Raw genomic sequence first — 24,244 nt, 5'->3', positions numbered from 1 at the left:
ATTCCGCATGAAAACCCAACTGCTCCCTATGCCCTGCCCAACAGGTAGTTAAAACAACAAGCCCAGGTGGGCAAAGCTGACAGCTTGAATCCTTCTTTATTTAATTTTCTTTCCAATTAGTGGGCTTATCCAAAAAATACATACCAGACTCCTACCACCTTGCTTGTGCTCAGCCATTTCCCAAGGAGTTTCTCAGTGCAGCTGCGGAGCAGTCCTGACAGCATCCTTACGCTGTCTTCAGTGAGGGCGGCATCTCTCGGTCCAGTGCCCGGACACGTGTCCCCTTGGCACTAACAGGTCTCTGTTTCTCTGCCTTTCCCCCTTTGTAACTGGAGATCCAGCTCCCGAAGCTGCCTGAGGAAGCCGGAGTTGGGGCAGATCCCTCTGTGTGAGCGCACAGTCTGAATTGCGTCAGCGAGGGACATGTCTTCGCAGATCATTAAGAAAGCAAGGACAAGAGTTGCAGATCGACTGATTCCCATTGCACAGTGAACTAGTACTTTGCCTGGAAAAAGGAGAGAGAGCTGCAATTATGCCAGGAGGCCAAGCTGGCGGGGTTTACGGTGCTGGAGCAGAGATGGAAGTGGTGCTGGTACCGGGGCTGAGCGAGCAGGTGTGCTCAGCCCTGCAGAGCAGACCTGGTGCAGTGCTGGTTGAAGGAACAGGGTGGGTTTTAATGGCTGGGGACAGAAAATTAATAATTGTATTCCAGGACCCCAGATTGCTTGTTTGGGCTTAGCTGTCAGCCTGATGGCATGCCCTTAGCCCTCCTGCCCAGCCTGCCATCCATGGTGTCCCTGCTGGCTCACCTGTGTTTTTGGGAGTGATGTACTGGCTGGCAAAGCTTTGAGCCTTCCTACTTGAGGGCCGTCCTATGAGAAGCAGCCTTGGCAGGTCGCTTGCTATTAGAGGGCCTGGAAACTTGGGGGTTGAAATGCTTAACACTCAGGAGTGCTCGCTGCTATTGCAGAAACACCCCTGTTTTTCCGCAAGCTCTATTTTCCTCTTTGCTTAGGGCAGTAATGCTTTCTGAGGGTGCTGACTGATGCCCAGACCTTTTTGGAAGTGTGTGAGAAAATGGGTGTTACCCTTAAGAACAGCTCCTGTTTGTGTATGCCATTTGCACCATTTTCGTATGGTTTTGTGGTTTGGTTTTTTGTTTGGTTTTTTTTTTTTTTTTATTTCTATAGCCTACCCTGTGCATCTATAGGCACTATCCTTCCCTAATGCCTTTATCTTCCCTTCTGTACTAGGTGATCACCAGAAAAACAATTTATGAAATGTTTTGAGTTCTCCAGAGATTTCAATGCGAGGAGTGCATCTTCATTAAGAGTTCATTACAAGTAATATCAGGAGTCCTTCCACGTTGCTGTAAGCGCGCCTCAGGGAAGACCTTCCAGGGATCCAGAAGTGTAGCTCCCTCCTTCCCTCTGCTCTGCTTTTGGGTTTTCTGCTGTGATTGCTAATGGAAGCAGCCGGAGAAATGCAATTCTGTATCATGCCTTTTTCCCGGGTTTCTAATGTGTGTCTTTGACCCATGCTGGAAGGAGATACCTTTTTTTTTTTTTTTTTTTTTTTTTTTAAATGGTCTTATGTGAAATTAAAGGAAACTTTGTCAAAAGGATCTCTTTCAGATGGAAAAATTCAGGTTTATTGTCCTTTCCCTCTGGATGTGAACAAAGAGCTCCTTCTGGAACCTGAAAACCTGCATCTTGCAAATAGTGTAAAATGCTTCAACTTTAACAAAAATGGTATGATTCAATGAGAGATTTTTTAATTGGAAAAAAAATGTGCTGTTGTTCTACTCAATTAGAGCCATGCCTGAAAATTTTCACACTCTTGTCCTTTTTTTCATATCCAGAAAAAGGTGAAAATCAGTAAAAACAATCTCATGTTGCTTTTTTTCCTTTAGAGATGGAATAAAGTCCCTCAGATGCTGCTTTTTGATAAAATGTAAGGAGGGATAGAAAGAACGGACAGCTTTTCAGGACTATGTCCTTGTTTTGTTTGTGCTTACAGCATCTTAATTTCTCTATTACCAGGGAGCGAGACAAAAATATCCTTGTTGGATGATGAGCCTAGATCCAGCCAAAAACCTCAGACGGATTGCCCCCATCTCCGCAGGTGTTAATTCTGGGTACTTTGTGCACAGCTTTTAATCTTAAATGCCTTTTTGTTTGTGACAGAAGTATGTATTTAGCAACCGTTCCAGTTCTGACTAATGATGATGGCATAGCCACATGCTCAGAGAGTGCGAGCATGTGTTGTAAAAACCTGCTCTGGCCAGCAGGTTGAGAGAAGTGTTGAATTCCACAACGTATGTGACACAGCCACCTTTCATTATCCTGGCATGAGAAATCTGAGCTCAGCCCTAAAGATAGACATGTCTTCAGCAGAAATAAAGGGACAAATATAGCCTCCAAGGAAGCGGTAAAAACAGCTCTGGTGACAGCAGACTTGGACTGAGCATCAAAACCTTTCGGGGAAGGAAGAGGTTTTTCCAACATCGTGTCAGTTTTGCAGAATTAGAAGATCAAGTGATTTCTATTTGTGTTTTCCCATTCAGATACACCTTCACAGAATTTACTGGGATACTGATGCTGTTATTCAAGTTAAATTACATCTATCTGTCAATTCCATTAACTCCATGGGGATTCTTGGAAGTGAAGTCTTATTTTTGGGGGGAATATGGAGAAATGCTTTGCACCCCTGCTAAAAGATAATGATAATTTGAATTTTCACTAGACTTTTTTTGTTTTTTAATGTGCTGCACTATCATTAGCCTTCTCACCAACCTTGTGGGATACGTATGCTGTATTATCTTCCCCAGAGGAGTCATTTCAGACCCAAATAACCCAGGTCTGAGATTTTTCACAGGAATGTAAAGGCGTCAGGAGAACAGTCTCTCTTTGAAAAATACTGCAAACAGGGCTAAGTCCAAAAGGTCTTTGGAAAACCCATGCTTTAGTAGTTTGCAGTCAGCCTAACTGCAACGTAGTGGCAGGGGCTGGGGAAATCCAGACACTCACCTTAATGCACACCCCAGATAAGAAAAGCCAAGCAACAGCATGTCCTGAAAAGCTTTCTCAGAACCAGAATCACTTTCTTGTTTTTTGTCTGAAAACTTCTAAGCTACTAGAACTCTACAACTAAAAGAACAAGAAATTATATTTAAAGTTTGAACTGCACCAAGGTGGGGGGGGGAATAACCAAAAAACAACCAAAAAGAGATGGCCTTGATGTTGGATTTGATTTTTGAATTGCCAAATATTTTGAAATTCAATCTAAATTTGGACAGAAATTGAATGGGGGACAGGAAACTTGCTGTTCTGAACCTAATTTCTGTAAAATTGTTCTTGTGTCCATTTTTTTTTTCCACACAGATGGAGCCTTCTGCCTTGGAAAATGCTTAGCCCCACCTGCAGTCTGGAACGGAAGACGGAGCTGAGCGCAGGTATGGATGCTGCCATTAAATATGGCCTGATGTGTTTTTTGTTGGGGGCACAGAAAGCAGAACAAATTCCAGGCTCCTGCTTGTACAGGCCGTCTCTCCACCGTTTTATATCTAACTCTGTGTCTGAGAAGAGGAGGTGTCGGGTAAGAACACACTGAATTTTCTTCCCTGCTTCTCTGGTTTATCTGCACTTCAAAAGAGTCCTCCTAGATCAGCAACTAGCTTTAGAAGGTGCCTCGGCAAAAACCTGGACAAGCCCCAGCTGTTGACCTTGGACCTAATCTGCATGCCGCTCTAATACACTTGTTCCCATGAGGGTGCAAGGATATTATCTCTTTTACGTGTGCAGTATCTATTCCACATTGTTAGCCTTTGTTTCGCCATGCACAGAGGTTATGATAAATGCTGGTACACTGACAATAAAATGGCTGTTTGTTGCAGATAAATCAGTCGTGTGAAATGATTTAATTAACGTAAAATTGCTCTAATGAAAGCAGATTTGAATTTACTATGTGATTGTTTGTAGCAAACAAATTGAATGTTAAACTTGAGTCAGGAAACAAAAGCTGCGTTGCTATTTGGTTCTGTTTACAGGCTCGGACCCTTGTCTCTCAGCAGTAGCTGTAGATGGGTTAAGTGACACTCTGAACCCACCGTGATATACTGCATGTGACTCGCGCCCAGAGCACGTCCGCGCCACGCGGGCTGCCTGCAGCGGGCTTGATAACGGCGCCTTGCATCAGCCTCTGGTGGGAGGCAGCCGAGACGCACCCTCCCGGCACCGAGGCTCCCATTCCCGAGGCTCGGATTCCCGGCTGGCTGCTGGACCACAGCCTGGGAAAGCAGCGTTGACAGAGGCAGTCGCGGTGTGTGCCCCCGTCATGGGGTGGGCAAGGAGGTTATACCCAGATCTGTACCGCAGAATCCGTGCTGCAAAGCCGGCATCCTCCAGCGCTGCCTTCCCCACGCCCATTTGTTTTAACATACGGTGTGAAGAGAAGTTGGACTGATCCCGCGTTGCAGGGCCATTTCGCAACCTTCTCTCTGAGCGTGTAACAGGATCCCTTAGGAATAATGGGATTAACTGAGGAGAAATGGGGGCACTTAGCTTCTGGCGTTATTAAATCTTGCAATCCTTATTTGAAATGTTGCACCGCACATCTCAAGCTACTTTTTGCAGAGGCAGACAATAACTGTCATCTGGCTGGGATTTGTGCAGAACAATAACACTTGGTTTTTAACAACGGATTATGGATATTATATCCAGCTCATGCCTGCTGTAACTCTACTGACATCAAAGGGTTTGCACTAGGGATAAAGTTTGCACATTCAACTTTGTCGGCCAAATTCAAGTTGGGAAATTCAATGTTGTTGAACAAATTAGTCATTAAAAGACATAATATCTTATTGTCCTTTTGCTACTCATCATTAACTGAGCTAAATGTCCTGAACTAGCCCTTGCTTTCTTGCAGGATGGATTCAATTTGGCTTAAGACCAGGCTCCAGACCGTCACCCAGAGTGAACGCCCCAGCTGCCCTCTCTCCATTGAATCCAGCAGAATGATGCTGCTCACCAGGAGGAGAGCTCAGCTGGGCTAGTGGGCCCCAGGGGCTCTTCCCACTCCACCACGGTTCTCTCATCTCCTGTTACATTTTAGCCACCGTCCCGTAGCCAGGTGCAGAATCAAGTGTCTATTTCTTGATTAATCAAATGTGTATTTTTTCACAGCTGAAAATAGCAAGAAGCCTACGGAGAGCTTTAAATGGTCCCACGCCTCCTGGAACAGGTAAGGGCTGTCATCTGCTGGAGACTGGTAAGTTAAACTAATGTATACAATACACTGATGGCAGAGTCAAGAGAGTGGACCCTTTTCTCCCGAGTTAAGCCTCTTTCATAACCACCACCCCTAAGAAGGCGGCAGGAGAAGGGAGCCTAGCTTTTCCGTTGCTCCAGTGAAGTGGAAGAAGGGAAATGCCTTAGAGAGGGCTTTCAATTTCAGGAAGTTAATGGGTGATTTTAACCTGCCTGTTTTAAACATGTTCAGAGGTCAATAAAAGGAGAAGCTCTCTACTTGGGAATCTTTCTCTCTGCACAGCATTAGTTTAATAGTTTTCATGGCATGCTTTCATCTGTGCTCTTAAGCTCTCTTTCCCCCCCTCTTCTGCTAGACTGTACCAAACCCTGCTGATTTACGCCTAGGTTTAGCTGCACTCCAGGAAAATGCTAATTGTACAGATGGCCATGCAAAGGGGCAAGACTGATATTGCCCTCTTCCCGAGGTGAAGGGGGAGCATGACGGAGCAGGCCAGTATTTCCACGACACCCTGTTTTTCCATACAGGGAAGGCGGCACACTGTGCATCTGCTGGCTCTTGGCTGAGCCTTCCCAAACAACTCTGTTACGTGGGCAAAGGAACAGCAGGGCTCTACTGAAGGAAAGGCAGCCAAGGAAGCAGGGTTCATAAAATACTACTTATAGGGTATGGCTGCAATAGTAGTGCACGTATTTCTTAATCTGTACGACAAAGCTGATGAAAGAAGTCATTCAGGGCGTGCTGCAGCCATCAACCGCTGTGACAACAATAGCAATAGTGGGCAGAAGGAGAAGGGCAACCTTCCTAAAAGACTATAGCTCCCAATTAGGAGCATGTGAGTGCATGTTCCCCGGCTTCCTTTTGCTCATGCTCTGGCATCTGGGTTTGAAGAAATTGCCTTAAAAATAAATTTCTTACATCACCAAAGACATATTCTGTTCAGCGAAGGTAGAAATCTGGAATAAATCTGCCCATGCTGTTTTCTGGACTTGTAGTGTAAAGCATCAGAATTTTTCTTCAAGCATCATAGGAACAACAGTTCTTACTTAATTCTAAGGAGTATTTGATTCATAGTTTTAAATATGTTTGTGCCTTATATGGTCTTAACTTTGACTTATCATCCCAAGTGGAAAAGATAATTTAATTCCATTAAAAAAAAAAGATGTCGAATTTGCTTGTAATAGTTAAGCGGCAGTCTTAAATGACTTCTCAATCAAATGGAAGTACCTCGTTACATCCTGAATTTAATATGAACAGGCCTCTTGTCACCTGGTATAATTTTTTGTTCAGCATCACTGCTTATAAAAAGTGCCATTTTTTCTGTTCTTCTAAATGATGTGAGTAACAATCCCCTCCCTGTCTCGTCCCTGCATAGGTCATGGGTATTTAGCTGCTAAATTTCTGTACCTCAGGAAATCGTGCTTCCAGAACATCTTGTTTATATATTTTCTAAACTGTTGCACTTTCCTTAAAATGATGAATGTCAGCAACAGCTGGACTGTATATGATTGAATTTCACCTTGTCTCCATTCCCAGAACCCTGCTTCCATATGGAGCTCAGTAAAGCAATATATAAAAGCATGGGAGTAGGGATAAATATGCACTCGAGACATGATGAGTTCATTGTGTTTGCCTTGAGCCCTAACTTCTTCTACATTCATAACTTTCTGTATTTGGGCATGCATCTTGCAAAGCACTGGTTTTGTTTGCTTTTGTGGCCACCGTGATTCATCTGTTGTCTTCTGTCTTTTGTCAATTGATTTGGAACTTTTTTTTACACACACATGAAAAGATGTTTGGATCTTACCTTTCTCTGGAGCACCACCAATAATGACTTCAATTGCAAATAGCATATGCTGTAATAGAAATGGGTGCAGATCCAAATTCGCCAAATATGTTAGTGGTTTTGAAATCCAAAATGCAGGCCTCGGTTTAACAAAGGCAAATACTTTCTAATAGGATGGATCAAGCCCTCCAAACGACAGTAAACTCTGAGGTATCTAGCATGGATGTGCACTGTTTTTGGTTTCTGTGTCTCCCTTTCCTAGCTTGTATGGGGTAGGCCTCTAGATGTGTAGATCAGATACTAGCTGCATATGGTTAAGCTGGGTAGTTAATATTTTAGAATGCTTTTGGGTATTAAAGCTCACCATGATGCAAGCAGAACAGTTTGCTGAGTGTATAACTGTTCTCTTAACAAATTGCTTTTGAGTGGGCATCTGTACAGTTTTGTGGCATAGTGGAGACTTGCTTTTGTGAAGGTTTGTCCTTAATAGTCATGATCCCCCTCTAACCCCAGGCCTCTGGCATTGTACCTGGCCTACGTTTAGTGAGTCCAAGGATTTTGCAGGTTATCTTCCTATTTAAAAGTTTTACTCTTTTTAGCAGCAGCATGACATTATCTCCTGGCTGGTGGTGTTGCTTAGGTTCTCTTCTACGGAATTGCTTCCCAGAGAATTCTTCCCTATCCTGTTTGTAGGACTTGTACAGCTTGTAGCATTATAGTTGAATCTTCTTACTCAAATATAATGCTTGCCCCTGTCTTTTTACCCCATCCCAGATAAGATCAAGTGTATGTGCCTCCTCCCAGGTCCATGTGTCCATATTGGTAATAAAAGATACTTGCTGTTTTGTCTTTTGCTAATAGAGATGTTGAATAGCACTAGGCATAGGGAAAACTCCTTTGAAAGCCTGTTCAGTGCGTCCTTCCCTGTTTCAGGGGAACTCCCACTTGCTGTGGGAGTTCAGGAGGCAGGCATGACGCTACTTGGTTTGGGTAACTCTGTTCTTACCCACATTTGCAGCTGGTTGGTTTTTGCTGAATACTATTTGATAACTTGCCCTATTTGGCTCCTATGCAGAAGGTATGTAACATGCACAGACGGTCTAGTTACCTCTTGGGGAATTCAGAGCTGCTCTTATGTATCGAGCGACTGGGTAGAAGTAAATGCTGAGGTCAAAGTTTGGGTTGTCCTCTGCTTCTACTCCATAGTAATCCACCAGCAGATCTTTGTAGAACTTGGGTCCAGTGTCGATGCGAAATCGCCCAGCGGCAGCATCCACAACGTGGGAGATGCCCATTCGGCTCAGCTGCTCTTTGTCACGAGCAACATACCTGGAAGAAGGACGGTGGGTTAGAACATGCTGCTGATCGTGCAGTTTGTTAAAGCTACATGAAGTTATAGTGGCTATTTTCTGACAGGTTGTTCAGGTCCAAAGTGTCCACCAAAATGCTTCAAGACACAAGTGTCTTGTTAAGAAAGTGACTTTTACATTTCCTGCCTTTTTCTCCCAAACATCGGTATAGGTTCTTCTTCTCAACTGACAAAAAATAAAAAGCTGCTGCTGGTGGTGATGTTTCTGCACAAGCCAAGAGTTTTCTGGTTTGCTTTCTCATCAAGTCACCTCTGCTGAGCATCCATCAGTTCAGGGGACTGATGCCATCTGACAATGTGAGGAAAAAACAAGGTTGATCCTGTTTTTACCAAGCTCTGGCATGACTGCCTGCAGTAACGATGCCACGGCCCCACCAGGCTGTTGCAGTGCAGGGCTCCTCTACTAATGCAGGAGGAGAAATCAGGAGGAAGAATCGGTCACTTAGGATGCCTTTTTTCTATCCTACAGCATCCTACGCACCGTTCAGACTTACTCAGCACTTAGACTTACTATGAGGGGTCCCCAAATTCATGCCTAGCTCTCTTTTTAAATAAAGAGTGGAAGATTTTGGAGGAAATAAGGTGGGCGCTAAGAGTTGCATTAAACCCTTCAACACTTCCCTCTCTCTTACAGGTCTCCCACGTAAAGGTTTGGCCAGACTTCGTCCACGTGCCCCGTGGGGTGTTTGCGTGTCCAGAGCAGGCGCCGCAGCTCCTCCAGGGATGGTGTTTCAGCACGGCTCTGGCTGCCAGGCGTCCGGCTTGAGGCACTTCGTATCTTGGGGCGCAGTAAGTCCCTGCTGCACAGGGAGTCCCAGGCCATCCTGAAAGGTGGAGGGCAGACATTCACCACCAGCCAGAGATATTTCTGAGGTTACCCTCTCTTACCCCCTCACAAAGCTTGCCCACAGTTGCAGTAGTAAGGTTTTGGGGGCAGATACTGTCTTTTTCTCGTGTGTTCATATGCTTATCACAGCAGAAGCAGAAACCATGACTGGACTTGGGAATACTGTTGCAATCAAAACAAGAGTCCAGTGGCTCACGTAGTCCCATGTTGTGGTTCAGACGATGATTTTGAAGCCTGTGCTTCTTAAATAAAGTTTCATATTATTATGTCAAATTGGAAGCTAAAGCTTTTTCAAACTACTAGGCTCAGGACCTCAGTAGGCTTATTTTGACCCAACTGCTCAACCCTCCTTTCTAGGTGTGTCAAACAGTCGATTAACACTTCATGATTGCTTTTTTAAAGGTTCTTTTTTCATATTAGTATGAAGTTTCCCACTTCCTATTTGGAATTCTAGACACTATTACCGCTGCAGTGAAACAGCCCAGTCCTCGATACACCAGCACAAGAGTTCTGCTCTTGAATGGAAAGAGGTAATGCTATGGAAAATGTATTGCGTATATGTAGCTACGTGGTGGGTATAGAAATAAGTTACTATATGGGTATGCTGAGCTTTTCCTTTAATCACATAACTAGGACTTGCTTGTATATGTTTTATCTGATTTGTCCTTTATAATTTGCTCAATGAGCTGAGATGAATAGAACTGGTCACGCAAAATCTTATTCACTGGTTAGCTCTTAACTGTCAGCTTCGACAGGAGAATTTTGGTTCTTTCCAGTGGTCGTTGCCAGCCATACTTGTCCTGATGACATATGTTCATGGTAGAAAGAACCTGCATGAGTAAGTTATAGTGATTCGAGCTGCCATTTATATGAGCGTTAATATATTTTTTTATACATTGTTTCATTTGCATTTCTCTCTTCTCTGCCCCCTCCAAGAACTATCGCATTTCTAATCTTGAAATAAGTACTTTTATTACAAGGAGAAACACTCTATTTAGGCTTCAGTTTATCTCTGGAATTACTCTTTTCCCATGTGGTACATTTCTTTTGAAATAGTGGTTCCTTGTGTTAGCTGTAGATTTTAACTGTTGGGAGGATTTTTGAAGAGGGCAATAAAGACTCTATTTTTAACAGAGTTATGTTTTAAGAAATTATTAAAAATGTGTATATTTTTCTATGTTGTAGGATTTAGTCAAGTGCCTGCATTATAGAGATAGTAGGAACTCTGTCAACTCAGGCAGCTCTAGAACAGAAGCCTCTGTCTATGACGGGGTGAAGTTGTAGTCAATGAGTCAAAGTCTTGCTCTGCCACTGGCTGCTGAATGTCTTTTGCATAAATGACTAGGGGGGTGGTTTGGGGTGGAACAGTCCAAGACAGCAAACTTGAAATCTTCTATCTTTCTGCTGAACAGCTCTGTCATTTACAAAAAGGTTGTATTCATGTTCAAGCACCTCCACTGACAGTTTCTTTCCAACCACTAACTGTGGTTAAAGGTTTTCCGAATTTGCCATCGTGGTACTTTCACTAGCCCCAAGTTCACATTTTTGTGTAATTTTGTTTAAAAATATTTGTCTTTGCATGCACAAAGACAGAGAGAGAGTCTGAAGACGAGCCTGCTTTGGGAGCTCGTTGCACCTCTACATCAATCCATTGTTTTGCTGATGGAGAAATGGAGCAACTAAGTCCCTGAAACGTCCACAGAAATGAAGGAGGGAAGTGGTGACTGTTGTGTCGCTGTTAGGCCACTGAACGTTGACTAGAAGCCCACCCTTCTGCTGTGCACTTGGGCGATTTGCCTTGCCACCCGGCTGCCAAGAAGGGCCCTCTCTTCTGTCAGTGCACCTTCTTCTGCCACCTTCACAGGCAGCCTTGTCCTCTTGAATACAGTAAGTTTTCACCAAATAATGATGTTCCCAGGATGGTCTCGTATTGTTTGTATTACAAAGAGCTCCACTGTGGAATGCGCTCTCTTCCCAAATGTGCATATCTCCTCCAGTGTCAGCTTTTACTGTGAAAACAAAAGCAGATGTTCTTGCCCATTTTGGATGGCTTTATGCAAGAGGAGGCATGGAGGAATTTCCATACTGGAACGGACATCCCCCATGGATTTTGATAGCTTCTTTGACACTGTCCACCCAGTGCCTACTGTGCCAGGTCTGCTCGTCTCCTGCTGGTGATCTCAGTCACCAGCTTGACTTTTCTCATCCCACGCAGGAGGTCTGCAGCAGAAATGGGACTTCCATTTCCTGTGTCCTGACCACAGGGCCATCTGCCAGTTCATTAAATACTTTCAAGAATAACAGCCTCCTCCAATCCTTCCCACCTCATAATATCTGCAGCAAATGTTCCCCTTTTTTGATGTATCTAATTCCTTGCAGTGTGGCTAATGACTACTCTAGGGCACTTCTCACTCCCTATAAAGTTGCTTTCAACTGTTTTGGGTTTTTTTTCTTGTTTACTACTGCCTGTTACTCCTTCCTCTTGCTCTCTCCACTGTATGGATACTTCGATTTTCATATTACCTAGCCTCAGAAGACTGAAGGCTGTTGTCAGCCTTGCTTTCCTAAGCCTCACGGGGCACTGCCCAAAAGTCCTGGTAACATTGTGTAGTTCAGGCTGTCATTAAGGTTGGAAGGGACAGGCAGCAACTCACTCACATGGCTCTTCTGGGAGCTGTGCTTTCCAGGTCCATAACTCCATCCCTGTACAGCTGGGTGGACAACTCTGAAGTATAGCACACCTTAGGAAAAGTGCTCCTTCAGAGATTTTTTTTTTTTTTTTAATCGTATTGCTAGAAGGGAACATAACTGCATAAGCTTGGCAAAAGAAAGTAGCGTGTGCTACGCGGGTATTGAAAGTTGTAGAATAATGGTGTTTATAAGATGGGTGTCCTTCTTCAGAATTATCCTAAGATGACTTTCAGCTTGTGCTCACATTGATCTTGTATTATAGCTAAGGAATTTGCTCCTGTTGAAACACAGACATGAACTGCTGACGCTGGGTACAAAACTTATTCCATCTGCATTCTGGTCACATTTGTTCAACTGGAGAACAGCATCACTTCATGTAAAGTCTACGTCCAATAAAAACGAAGGAGTGGGGTTCAAATTTCAAATGTGAAATAATTGGAACTAACAGGCTGTGAATGATTCAAAAGCAGAGAAGTCTCTGTAGGACTATTCAATTAATAGGTTGAATAATGAATATACTGGGGAAAAAAAATAGCTTTCCATAAAAAATTTACAGACAGAAAAACAGGGCAATTTTTTTTCTGAATAAATGACTGCTCAGTTCTAGCATCAGTCTAACATTTTAACTCACTAAATTTATACATGCAAGTGTCATTTACTGAAATGCACATATTTAAAGAAAACAATGCTACGATTAAAATTTTGTGTAATGTTTTATAAGGAACATGAATAGATTAAAACAAATTAGCGTGAAAGGAAAATGATTATATATAATAATGTGGTTCTTCATTTTAAAAATATGTTTTTAATGATTCTCAGCTCAATTCCTCTATATTCACTTTTCGTAGTGGATCTGTTTCTGTGATGTGTGTCGTATGAATGAGCAATACAATTTTAAAATGCCAGTTTCTGAATGATACTCATATGAAATGTTCCTGATCTTTGCCCTACTGGAGTTGTATTGCAGTAATTATTCAATCACGTAGGAGAAATTTTACCATTATATTTAGATTAATTTTGAATTGGTTTGTACTACAACAATAATTGTATCTGAACTGTGTAATAGAATTTCCTTAATGATGACTAGCAGGAGAATTGTAATCAAAGAGGCCTATCGCAGAGCAGGTCATTTTGATCATCTAGAGTGACCTAGAATATGACACAGGCCATACGTGTCACCATGCTGTGCCTGCACCTGTAGCCCCCTTGTGCAAACCCATCAGTGCCTTTGCTGCAGGCGGGCTACGAGAGTGGCCAGGTCAACGGTTCCGTATATATGGAATATCCTGGGAAGAAAGGAAAGTGGTCCTGTGAGAGCTCACAGAGAGTATCTCCTTCATGAGTATTTAGGCTTCCTCTCTTCCCATCAGTGAATGCCTGTGTGCACTGCAAGTACTGTGGATGCTTTGGTCATTTTTCAGTTAATTCAGTGGCTACAGCTTTATCCATAACACAATTAGTGCTGTTCAGTGCCGTGCTGAGAAGAGGGCCTTTAGAGACAGGTGTCTCGGTCCTTGGAAACATGTGCTACCTTTTGTCCAATTTCTCCCACACCATAGTATTTCATTAAATAAGAACAAACTCAAAAGTCAGTGTAAACTGGCAATTTAGCATTACATTGGGATGAGATCAAGCTGAGAAGATGGTGTGAAGGTTGAGATGGAGTGATACAAAAACTTGCAGCATGATGCTGTGGAAAGTCAGGAGAAAAAAAAAACCAACTCTTGTGTCTAGGATATTTAGTAGAAAGCCTTTATATCCTCTGCTTTTCCCTGCATTTTCCAATGCCAAGATAAAGGAGGGATTTGAGTATAGTATAATGATGTCAATGCTCTCATTTCAATGATGTAATGAATATTTTAATCATCCCAGGCACTGTATTGGCTTTTGTGTATGGATAGAACATAACCATTTTCCTCTGGCCTTAGTAAAAATATTTCTGAACTTTTAAATCCTGAGAACAAAGTGCTCTACATCCTGTTTTTTTTCTCAAGCTAGTGTGTGCTGTAACCTTGTCATCTCAGTGAAGGTATCAGTCTGACTGCACTGTTTGATTTGTGGTGGTGAAAGACCAGGCTGAACCCCAGGGCCTTGGCCAAAGTAGGTCGTGTCAAGTTCATACCTATCGTGTATTCAAAAGTCATAAATGTTTCTCAGAAAGCCTATCGCTTGGAAAGATTCCTCCAAGATAACATATGTTTGAGAGAGGGTTTTGTGTTGCTACATCTCCACACAAATGACAAGTATTACTGTCATCATTCTTTCTTCCTTGGTGTTTAACCCGATGGTCTTGCTGGAGCTGTAATTTATCAATTGCTAGAAGCACTACAGGATATAGACGGTATGAATCAAATACAGCGATGACTGAGGTAGGGCTGGCTGGACTTGAAAGATGAGATAGAGGCGGTTTCCAGGGAGGCATGAGGTATTTGAGTAGCCAACTGTTTGTAAGAAAATCTCACCAGCAGCTGGAGGATGTAATCTGAACAGTACTTCCAAATTTAGTAGAGGCTTCCAGACCCACAACTTTAACCCAGCTATACATTTAGGGTAAGGCACCCACTTGATGTGACTTGGCAAAATCCATTTAGATGGCCTTGCTCTCAACAGACCACGCAGAGCTTATGTTGAGGAGCAGACTAGCTAGATCAATCTCTCTATTGGACAGCTTTGAGCAGCACAATGAAGAGCAAAACATCTGATTGGTTTTTATCCCCCTCAGTATTGCATTGGTACCAAATTTTCTGTCCTAACTGGAATGGGATTGTGACACCTCTCCTTTGTCCAAGTAGAACTTTCCTCCTTGTGACATCCAAGGAAATCAGCAGTGACATTTCTGCTGCAAAGCACTACTCAAATATAAGGAAGAAATTAATCAACCCATCCTGGTTCTCAAATATGCTGAATTTACCACAGTTTCCACTGATGTTATGGGTTGCCAGGCCTCAGAAGCCTCAAAAATGTCTGATTTTTTCATAGCAAGTCTGTGGACCAGCCAGCAGGGCTCAGACCTGATGATCTTGACTCTTTCAGGATGTATATCAGCATGCAGGCCCCGAGGCAGGGTGGCCTCCTTTTTTTCTGTAACTCTAGTATGAAATACTCTCTTGTCATCAGCTGGTTAGTGCACTTGTATTTACCAACCACATGTATGGTTCCTGATGGTGGCTAGACAGAAGCAGCCATCCTTTCATGTGCAGCAATGTTGTACCAAATGTGCAAAACCTGGACACCTTCTCATTTTGCTAATTTTTCTGGGTCTTGCATGTATATTTATTTTATTCTTTAGCCATGGGAAATCATCTCTGTAGAGATGTTGCCCACACTGCAGCTTTGACTAGATAAAAGAGAAACAAAAAATATGGGCAGCTGAATGGATTTTCCCTGACCCACCCCTTCCCCACAGAATGCAAAACCAAGGGTTTTCTGGACACAGTTGCATTTTTGTTATATAAATGGGATCCTAACCATGTTTCTGAGTCAGGACAGAGGCAGGGGCAGAGTCTGCACCAGGCAGGGGTGGGCACAAGGACTATGCTTTACAATAACCATGGCCGATAGGTAGCACCACCAGAAGGGTTGCAGAGATAAGAGGAGATAGCTCATCCACCCCAAGCTTTTGCATGGCTTCTTCAGCACTGAAGTTTGGGTATATTTTCTTGCTGAATTGGACCTTTTATTTACTTGTTACAAATTTTACATGCCATTTTAATAGTGTGCATTGTAACTACTTAAAGCTGTGCATTAAACAGGCCCAGACAATGTTAACAATCTGCATGTTACAATATATTTTTTTTGTAACTGCTTGTTATAGCATCAGCTATTAAGAATTTATTGCTAGTGCATTTTAGGTGGTGCTTTACAGTCATTTAATTACAGCCATCTAGCAATCATTACATAAATATGCATCGAGAGCAAGAACCCCAATGTAAGGTGACCCGAAAGGCTTTTACCTGCCAAGCCCAGAGTTCAGGCCCTCAGGTGGCAATGATGTCATCGCCATATGCAGGGAAACACAAACATTTAAAGCTGTGCAGGGAGCTGTGTTCCTCCCGACGCTAGGTGTTCATGAAGTCATCAGCTGGAGCAAGAACACTGTAGAGCTCTAAGGACCTGAACTTGGCTCTTGGCAAGCAAGCAAAGGAAAGTCGGTTCCCCTCCAGCCCTAGTCCCAGCAAAGATGCTGGGCTTTTGGCTGTGAGCACAGAAGTTCAGCTGCAAAATTGGGCCCTCTGGAGCCCCTCGGTACTCCTGTGCTCTCAGCTGCCAAGTGCATCCTTATACCCATTAACCCAACCTGATCTGGTAGAGAATCAGACACGCTGCATGTCACCCAAAGACAGTAGCTGGTCTAAAATGCATCTACCACATCTCCATGCTATTTGTCACTGCAACAGCATGTCCATGTTTGAGTCTCTTTAGCTCACTGCCAGGCTACCACTCCTAGATCAAATGTCATTGCTAGTTTCTTCTGTAATGGACATGAGCCATCAGACTTGACCAATGATTGGTTCTGACAGTCTGTAACCCCTTCCTCCATTCAGTACTGATGTTTTTCACTCCCTCTTGAGAACTTGATGACAAGCTTGCCTAAAATTCAGTTCTTCCTGTGTAAGGCTGGCTCTTCTCCTATGCACCAAGGTTGTTACATCACTTTATCTCTATTGCCTCCAGCAATGACTTGTCCGAGGTGAAAGATGGTACACTCTGAATGTGTAAACTCTTTTTCTTCTGGAAGCACGCTCAGAAGATTACTGAAAACCTCAAAGGATTAAATGCTTCTGAACAACAGGCTGGCAAGATGATGCAGGTTGCTGTAAATCAGGAGTGGTGTGTGCCACTTTGACTTCCTCTTGGAGCTGCCAGTAACCAGCTGGGTTGTCTGGCCGACACTGGTGTTTTGGTACAACCACTCCAAAGCCTTCACCCTCTCTGAACAACGCAAGTCCTAGTCACTTTTTTCATTACTTTTAGTAATGCTCTACCAATATTTGCAGCCTGCAGTTGCAGAGAGCGTGTGGAGCTCTCATTACCGAATGATGTTACTGCAGCATGACCCTGCAGAGAGGCACAAGCTTGGATTTATTCACAGCTTGCCTGAAATGTGCTGAGACTGTTTCTCTGAAGCAGATCCAGTGGACTGGAGGCTCGCATTTGCGGTGGTGCATTTCAACCTCAGCAGTGTCGCTGTGTGGGATGCGCTGTTAGTGCTCTACACCGCAGGGTACATTCTCTGCTCCCTCTCTGTGGCCGATTGGGGTGAAACTGTGACTGCCAAGCAGCCTGACTGCTACACTCTTTTGTGTACTGTCTACTTTGTAAGGGACATCAATCTGGACATCTCACACTTCCAACTGAACACAACACGAGAAAGCCACGGCTGGGCTGCTGAGCACACTGCATCTAGCTTAATGACAAAGTGTCACTTGGGTGTTGTTTCCAGTCTCTCAGCCATGGTTTTACTCTTCAGGCTTACTCCTTGTTGCATACTCTTAATCTAGCCTGATCTAATTTTCCCAGGTCACCTCCAAAATGATTTGAGGCAGAAGTTTATTTCTTGCTTCAGCAATAATTGTTCAGAGGCCAGGGATGTCCCGCTCTGTGCCTTGCACAGAACTCCAGATGTGATGCAGTCCCTTAGGTCGGTGTCCTTTGTCCCCACCAGATTTTAGCAGGCCACATCTGAAGGTGAATGAGGCTACTTTAACAATAACTAATATAGCAGTGTCCTCCAGCCCAGCGCTGGAAACATCAGGCTTCAGAATTCAAAGAATCCCATTACAAATGAATGGTTTCTGCCCCAAGGATTTAACCAAAAGGATGGCACAATGCAAAGCTTTTCTCCCCTGTGACTAGCTCTGTTATGTTCTTCTATCTTAAAAACAATATATTGCTCTTTTTTGGGTCTGTTCTGTTTGGGCTTATTGACAGCTTCACTGCTCTTTGTTCTTGCCCTGTGGTCTCTACCAGCACTGTGAAGATAGCTCTGTGCTACCCAACCTACAGGAGAGAGCAGTCACCTATCCCTACGCTGGCGTGGCAGGAGGGCTGAGCAACCTGCTGGGAAGGAAGATGGGAAACGGCAGGAGGCAGGCAAGACGGTTCCCTGGTGTTTCTTGATCACTGGAAAGGATTTTATAGTTGTTATCGCAGTGAGCCTGTGAGGAAGACACTGCTGTTCCTACTGCACAGGTGGAGATGGTAAAGTTAAGTTGGATGATTTTTCTGTATCTCTCCACAAGTCTGAGCTGGGAGGCAACCCAGGGGCAGAGCGCTGCCAAACACTTGTAGTGATAACTGAAACAGGGTAGAGTGTCATCCTTGGGTTTAATTTGGGTCAAAAGTTGTGCCCACCTCTAGTAAGTCAGAAGCAGCTTGCATTATGAGCGGAAAGTCATGGTCAAGTTTGAACTTCCAAGCTGGGAGACGAGGTTTCCTAGCAATGCTTCAGCAGAATAGAACTCAGAATTCAGAGCATGCAAAATCAAACCAAGGACACAGAAACCCATTATCACCATGCTGTGCTCCTGATACCCTTTTTTCTGTGCTTGCAAAGTCCTTCTTTAGAGATACCCCCAAAAAATAGCATGGCTACAAAGAAGATGGAGACTCCCTTTTTACAAGGAGTCACATGGAAAAGACAAGGGATAATGGGTACAAGTTATGCCAGGGGATATTCCAATTGGACACAAGAGGAAAATTTTTCACAGGGAGAAAAATCAGCCACTGTAATAATTTCCCCAGGGAAGTGGTGGATTCCCCAACATTGGACACTTTTAAGATTCAGCTGGACAGGGTGCTGGGCCATCTTGTCTAGACCATGCTTTGCCAAGAAAGGTTGGACCAGGTGATCCTGGAGGTCCCTTCCAACCTGGTATTTTATGATTCCTTATTAAACACCGTGACACTATGGCTTAAGAACAACTGCATTGTCTTTCTAAGTGTTTCGTCATCTTTCTTTCTCTCACTCCAGCCTCTCTGATCTGAGACTTTCTAGTAACGTGATAGCCGTGGCAGGATTCAGAGAGGTTTGGAAGGCTAGTTCCAGTAGCCTGTATTTCTCACCAGTATCTTCTGGCAGAAAGATAAACCATAGAGCTGATAGCAAGTTCCTGTTGCCCAGGTTTCTGGCTACAGAACTGGGAAGGATAAACACCTCCTTAAGCTCTGCGAGATAGGAATAGAACAAGAGAAAGGAATGGAAATCCTCTCATAATGCAATAGCTAGAAGCAATCCAGCTGTTTTGTTTTATTCCCACCATGAGAACTACGGACAGTCCCAGTGCAAGCTTGGCCACCTGTCAAATCAGGTTTGGGAACTAAAGCTTATTGGAATTTGACACGCTTTTGTCTTGGAGCACACTGGTGTGGATCGATATAGTCTCCTCCTATAGCAGTGGCACAACATGTATGCTACCCATGCAGTCCCAGATGCCCCTCATAAATCATTAAAATACTGACCAGTTCTAATCAGACCCTTTGGGGTATAACGTAATATACTATTTGAGAACTAAAAACAATAAATCAAGTTAGTACAGAGGTCAGACTGAGACTGAACAGAGCTGAGACTTGCTTGCTGATGTGTGCGTAGTCTAAGAGATGCAATGGAAGGAGATGAAATCCCAAGTCAGCTAAGCAAATTGCTTTCTTCTCATTGTAAAATCTCCCTACTAAGTCTGCTGAAGGGGAAAAAAGTAGGAACTCATCATATTCTGTAGCACAGCTAATTTGAGGTCTAGAATTTCCCAGCATTTGTGTTAGCTCTTGGGATTACAGGTATTTCTAATATTTTTTCCTTTAGGTTAACTCCTACCATATTTCTAAAACAAACGAGCAGTTCAAAATGTGTGCCCCCAGATGTCATAGATCACCTGGTACAAAACCAACAGAACTCATTTTCTTTTAGAGATGGAAACCAATTAACCACTAGCAAAAACCAGTTCAGATCCCACCAGAAGGCAGCTGCTGTGGTTGCACTCCTCTGTCTTGCCTGGGACGCAGCGGGCAGCGTTGTCAAGGGGAGGCTGCCGTGCAGTGCCCAAGTGCTGGGAACCAGTAATAGCCTGTGTGCTGAGGTGCTGCTGTGTAAAACCAAATAATCGATGCCTTCTCCTTGATACAGAAAAGGTTGAGTCCCATCCGTGTTGTCTGACTCTGAGGACACCATGGTGTGGGGTATGGCCAGTCTCCATGGGCAATGCTTAGTTTGGCCGCCATAAATGTTATCTAGCAAAGAATGGTACTAAAGGCTAACTCCCTCAATCATGGTGTATCTGCATGTACCTTTTGTTTCCACGTTGTATTCAGAGGAGAAAGAGCTAATAATTGTTTCTTGTCTTACCTTAAGGCAATAACAGTCCGTGGCAGATCTTGCTCTGTGTGTACGCTGCAGATGCTGAAGCTGTATAACTCTCAGGACTGCTGATTAATGCCCCCTGCTTTCCTTGCACTTCTTCCTCAAACCTTTCTCTGTTTAGTCGAAATTGGGCAGAGTGTTTTTAAAGCCCACAGAGCAGAGTAGCTTGGCACCTGAGTTTTACCTCTGCAGCTGTATTTCTAGTCGTGGCCGGTGGGGAAGGCTGCCAGAGGCTCCAGTCGTGGTAGCCTCCCTTCAGTCATGAATATCAGAAAAGGGCTTTGCTCTAATCATGTGAAAGCTGCTGTTACACCGAGCACGGGCTTTGCTGTGGGGAGGTGGGAGCTGTATTAACGCTTGGGGTTCACGCTGGTGGCTTTGGAGCTGAAAGGTCTGGAGAGCAGTGCCAGGAACTGATCTCAGTCCTTGTGTTTGGTAATGCAAACCACTAATCCAGAAAGTCACCGTAAAACAGTGAACAAAGTCTCTGGCAGTAAATAAAAGAGCTAGCGAAAACCAGGGCAGTAAATAACTGGTGGTGAACAGAATGGAACCTGGCCTGTTTGAATGATGCACCAGCACCTCCAAACTAGGTGCGTGCGTGGGACAAGGTGGATTAATATTGTGTTTTATTTCTAATTAGACCTAAAGCAAGTTTGAATTTGCTTTAAGCCTGGTGGAGAAATAGTCGAAACGCAGATGGAGACACAATAATCAGTTTCATCAGAGGTGCAGCACAGCTTGGTGTGGGAACTTAATGAAGATTTGTTGGTCAACAACAATCTCCCAACCCGCTTAACGTGCTCTCCATTTCATTTGCTCTGCTATTGTAGTAAATTTGAAGCCCCCAGGTCAGACTCGGCTTTTGTGGCTCTTGCAGTCTCTGCAGTGTCAGCAGGAAGCACGAACTGAAGACTTAGAGCCTGGACTTGAGCAACGTGTGTTTCTCCTAATGAAACCCAAAGCCAGGTGAAATTTTTGGGAGAGAGGAAACAGGATATGGTGTCCCTTTGGAGGATGGGGGGTGTTCATAACACTCAGAAACTTGGCCCACATTTCTGGTCTCCTCCCTTTCTACTCCACAAAGGGCTTGTAGCATTTTTAGACAAACTTGGATCCATCATATGTTGTGAGAGAACCTGCTGGGAAATTTGGTGATTCCTGCACTCCAGGGCAGAGGAAACGTGTGTTTCTGCTTTGTGTTTTCAGGAAAGTAGGAAGATGAAATTCAAAATAAAACACAGCAGATGGGAATCTCAGAGAGACAGACACTGGGAAATGTTTAGACAAGCTTTGTCCCCAGTCCTTGAGCTCAGGATTTAGCAACTAAACCATAGAGAGACTTCAGAAAGACAATGAAATGCATTTTGGCTTCAAATACAGTTTCTCCAGAATCCAATGAGAGTTGTGCACGTGAATCTGAAGGCAGAATACAGCCAGCAGCATGGGGAATAGATGTAATGTGAGAAACTCTCATGCTATATTATTATAGTCTGAATTGTTTCCATCATTTTGGGTTAAGTAATTCCCCACTATCCATCTCTAAAGTGCAAACAGTACAGCCTTGATGTGCCCCAGGGAAAGGAAGCAAACCAGCCTTTGAATCTTTACCCAACCTTACTGCTCATATTTTGCTTTCAGTGAATAACTGTTCAAATCCTTTAATATTTCATTCCCATAAAAATATATTTACCAGGGGTTTTTGTGGCAGCAGTGAGGCTGTGTTTATTATTTTAGGAACACCACACGACTGGCTTTAGAGAAAAGACAAGGCAGGAGCGCAGAGTGCTGCAAATCTATCAGCGAACAGCATGTTTTCCCACCTGTTGAGGCAGCAACCGCAATAACAGATGCACATAATAATTACCTGTACCTCAAAGGCAGCACCAAGTCCTGCACCTTCTGCTCCCTACCTAGCAGACAGCTTGATAATGGAATTACGGAAGAGGCACTCCGAGAGAGTAGAGTAGGTAGTGCTTTGTGAAGAACGAAAGAGCAGCTCTTACTAAGAGAAACTGGAAAGTGGAAGATGAGAAGGAAAGATCTGAGGCACCATGATGCTAAAATAAGGGTGGGGCTAAGGAACTCCAGGAGTCTGCCTTATTTTTAGAGTCGTGGTCAGGTTTTTGCTAATACCTTTTCCAAGGCTGCTTTCATTTGTCCTCTTAAGATCAGAGATAATTTCTACTGATAATAGGTGCCCCACACACCGACTGGAGCCCACTCCTCCTCAGAGATGGATCTCCCTGCAGGGGCAAGGGTGGCACATGCCCCTGTAGGGTAAGGGACTCATCTCAGTAAGTGACACCAGGAGTGACCATGACTGTGTGCCAGGACCCTGTTCCTCTTCTTGTCCCTGCCGCCTGGCACTGTGATCACGCTGGAGCTACACTACCCTTTTGTTTGCATGTGCCCCAGAGCATCTGGTGTAAGGAGGGCTGGGGACAGAAGGGGGAGCAGGGGTGGAGAGCAGGTGGTGAAATACCTCTGGTCTTTCCTGCTGAAGTGCTGAGGCTTACGAGGATCTTTCTCTCCCCTTCCTCTGACTACCAAGAGGAACGAGGTGACATTTGGCTGGGTGAGGACCAGACCATATGAGCTCTGGAGTGTGTTGTACCATGGTAGTCCCTTACTTGCAGGAACAGATCCTTCCTAGCAGGGATTTGCAGGGAAAGGGAATGATCTCAGCCCCGATTTAATCTTGACAGAAGCAGATGATGAGAAGACTGTGTGCTGAGTTGGAGTTTTCCTTTGAATTCCTACGGTGTTGAAGGCAGTGCTATAAATAGACACAGTATCCTTTTTACCCTGGTACAGCTCTGTCTCCAGCTCCCCATATAGACAGCAAGTCTGCTGGTAAGCATTTAGCAGGAATTAATTTAACCCAGTCTTCTCTTTCTGTACTCTTTTACTCCAAGCATCCCAATGGCTTCCACAGTCATACAAACATATTTCCTCAATAAAAATGTTCTGAGGAAGGCTGTTGATATTAAAAATCCCATTTCTGTCTGAAAATTCTATCCTAGTTATAAATAATCCATAGAAGTCCCAAACTATATAGAGTTAGTATTACAAAAAAGGGGGGGGGGGGACAAAAAAAAATAAATGCCCTCAACTTCCTCCCTCAAACTTCTTAATCTTTCCTTCCCCCCGCCCCCCCCAGGTTTTGTTTTTGAACTGCACAGCATTTTATTAATAGTCTGTTTCACATTTTCTCCAGTGTAACTGGCTGGCCAGTTTCTCCTTTCCCAGGAAAGACTCTTGTGAACATCAGCTGAGAAGAAAACCCAGATACAGTGTTTCATGGCTATTATCTTAAAGATAGATCTGTAAGAAATTTAAATACAAGCCGGACTGGCATTTAAAAAACCAAACCCCTTGAATTTAAGCATCTTTTTTCAGTGAGAGATCCTCAGCCTGGGAATCCAGCTGGAAAGCAAACTAGAATTTCGCAAATATTAGAGTTTCTGAGTACAAGAACAGAGACGATAATCTGGCCTAGCTCTGCAGTTGTCTCGCTGCTTGCGGAGCTGGCTGTGGTTAAATTCATGCTGCTCAGTGCGTGTATGGAGTTCACTGGGGGTTGGTTTGTAAACAAGCTTAAAAGTACTTGCCTGGTAGTCGAAGCTCCCGCGCTGTGGTGTCTTGGATTACCTTTGTTTGAATAATATCACTTAGTTTCCTCCTAACATGCCAGTTGCACAAGAGATTTCTAGCCTCTCTGTGTTCAGCTTATTCAAAGTCTATTTTTAATTGTGTTAATTATAAACCATAATCCCTTACCCTCTTTGGACCTGCAACCATCAGCCAGAGCAAGGCAAGTGGACGACAGCAGCAGCAGGAGGCTGAGCTTTGAAAGCGGCCGATTGTCAGGTGGTGTCATCAGATGTGACCCGGCCAGCCCTGCTGGGGCTGTGCTGGTTGACA

The 24,244-nt window shown here is 43.9% G+C and overlaps 1 protein-coding gene across 3 annotated transcripts; it reads right to left on the bottom strand.

Annotated features, from left to right (window-relative positions):
• Nucleotides 1-77: 77 nt before the first annotated feature.
• On the bottom strand, nt 78-24,208 carry LOC141745330 (dual specificity protein phosphatase 13B-like). Of its 3 annotated transcripts, XM_074592998.1 has the most exons (5): nt 24,101-24,173; nt 23,932-23,971; nt 9,056-9,247; nt 8,163-8,383; nt 78-505 (listed from the first exon to the last, which is right to left on the bottom strand). In XM_074592998.1, exons 3-5 carry the CDS (start codon nt 9,244-9,246, stop codon nt 291-293), a joined length of 627 nt encoding a protein of 208 aa, XP_074449099.1. In that variant the 5' UTR covers nt 9,247; nt 23,932-23,971; nt 24,101-24,173; the 3' UTR covers nt 78-290. The 3 variants fall into 3 exon arrangements, with proteins under 3 accessions (XP_074449099.1, XP_074449100.1, XP_074449101.1); XM_074592999.1 differs by lacking the exon at nt 23,932-23,971 and having other exon boundaries at nt 24,101-24,208; XM_074593000.1 differs by lacking the exons at nt 78-505; nt 24,101-24,173 and adding an exon at nt 1,590-4,538 and having other exon boundaries at nt 23,932-24,070.
• Nucleotides 24,209-24,244: the final 36 nt, after the last annotated feature.

The sequence above is a fragment of the Larus michahellis genome, chromosome 6 (genome assembly GCF_964199755.1).
Source record: "Larus michahellis chromosome 6, bLarMic1.1, whole genome shotgun sequence".
Classification (NCBI taxonomy): Eukaryota; Metazoa; Chordata; class Aves; order Charadriiformes; family Laridae; genus Larus; species Larus michahellis.
Note: the sequence above shows the minus strand (reverse complement) of the source record. Positions and strands in the feature narration are given on the sequence as shown.

Bases quoted from the DNA above. Each gene is read 5' to 3' on its own strand.
- LOC141745330 (XM_074592999.1), bottom strand. From the start codon at position 9,246: ATGGCCTGGGACTCCCTGTGCAGCAGGGACTTACTGCGCCCCAAGATA. The intron at 8,384-9,055 runs GTAAGAGAGAGG...TCCTTCTTCCAG, and splicing joins AACCTTTACGTGGGAGACCT to GTATGTTGCTCGTGACAAAG. The intron at 506-8,162 runs GTAACTAGACCG...TCCTTTTTCCAG, and splicing joins AGCTCTGAATTCCCCAAGAG to GCAAAGTACTAGTTCACTGT.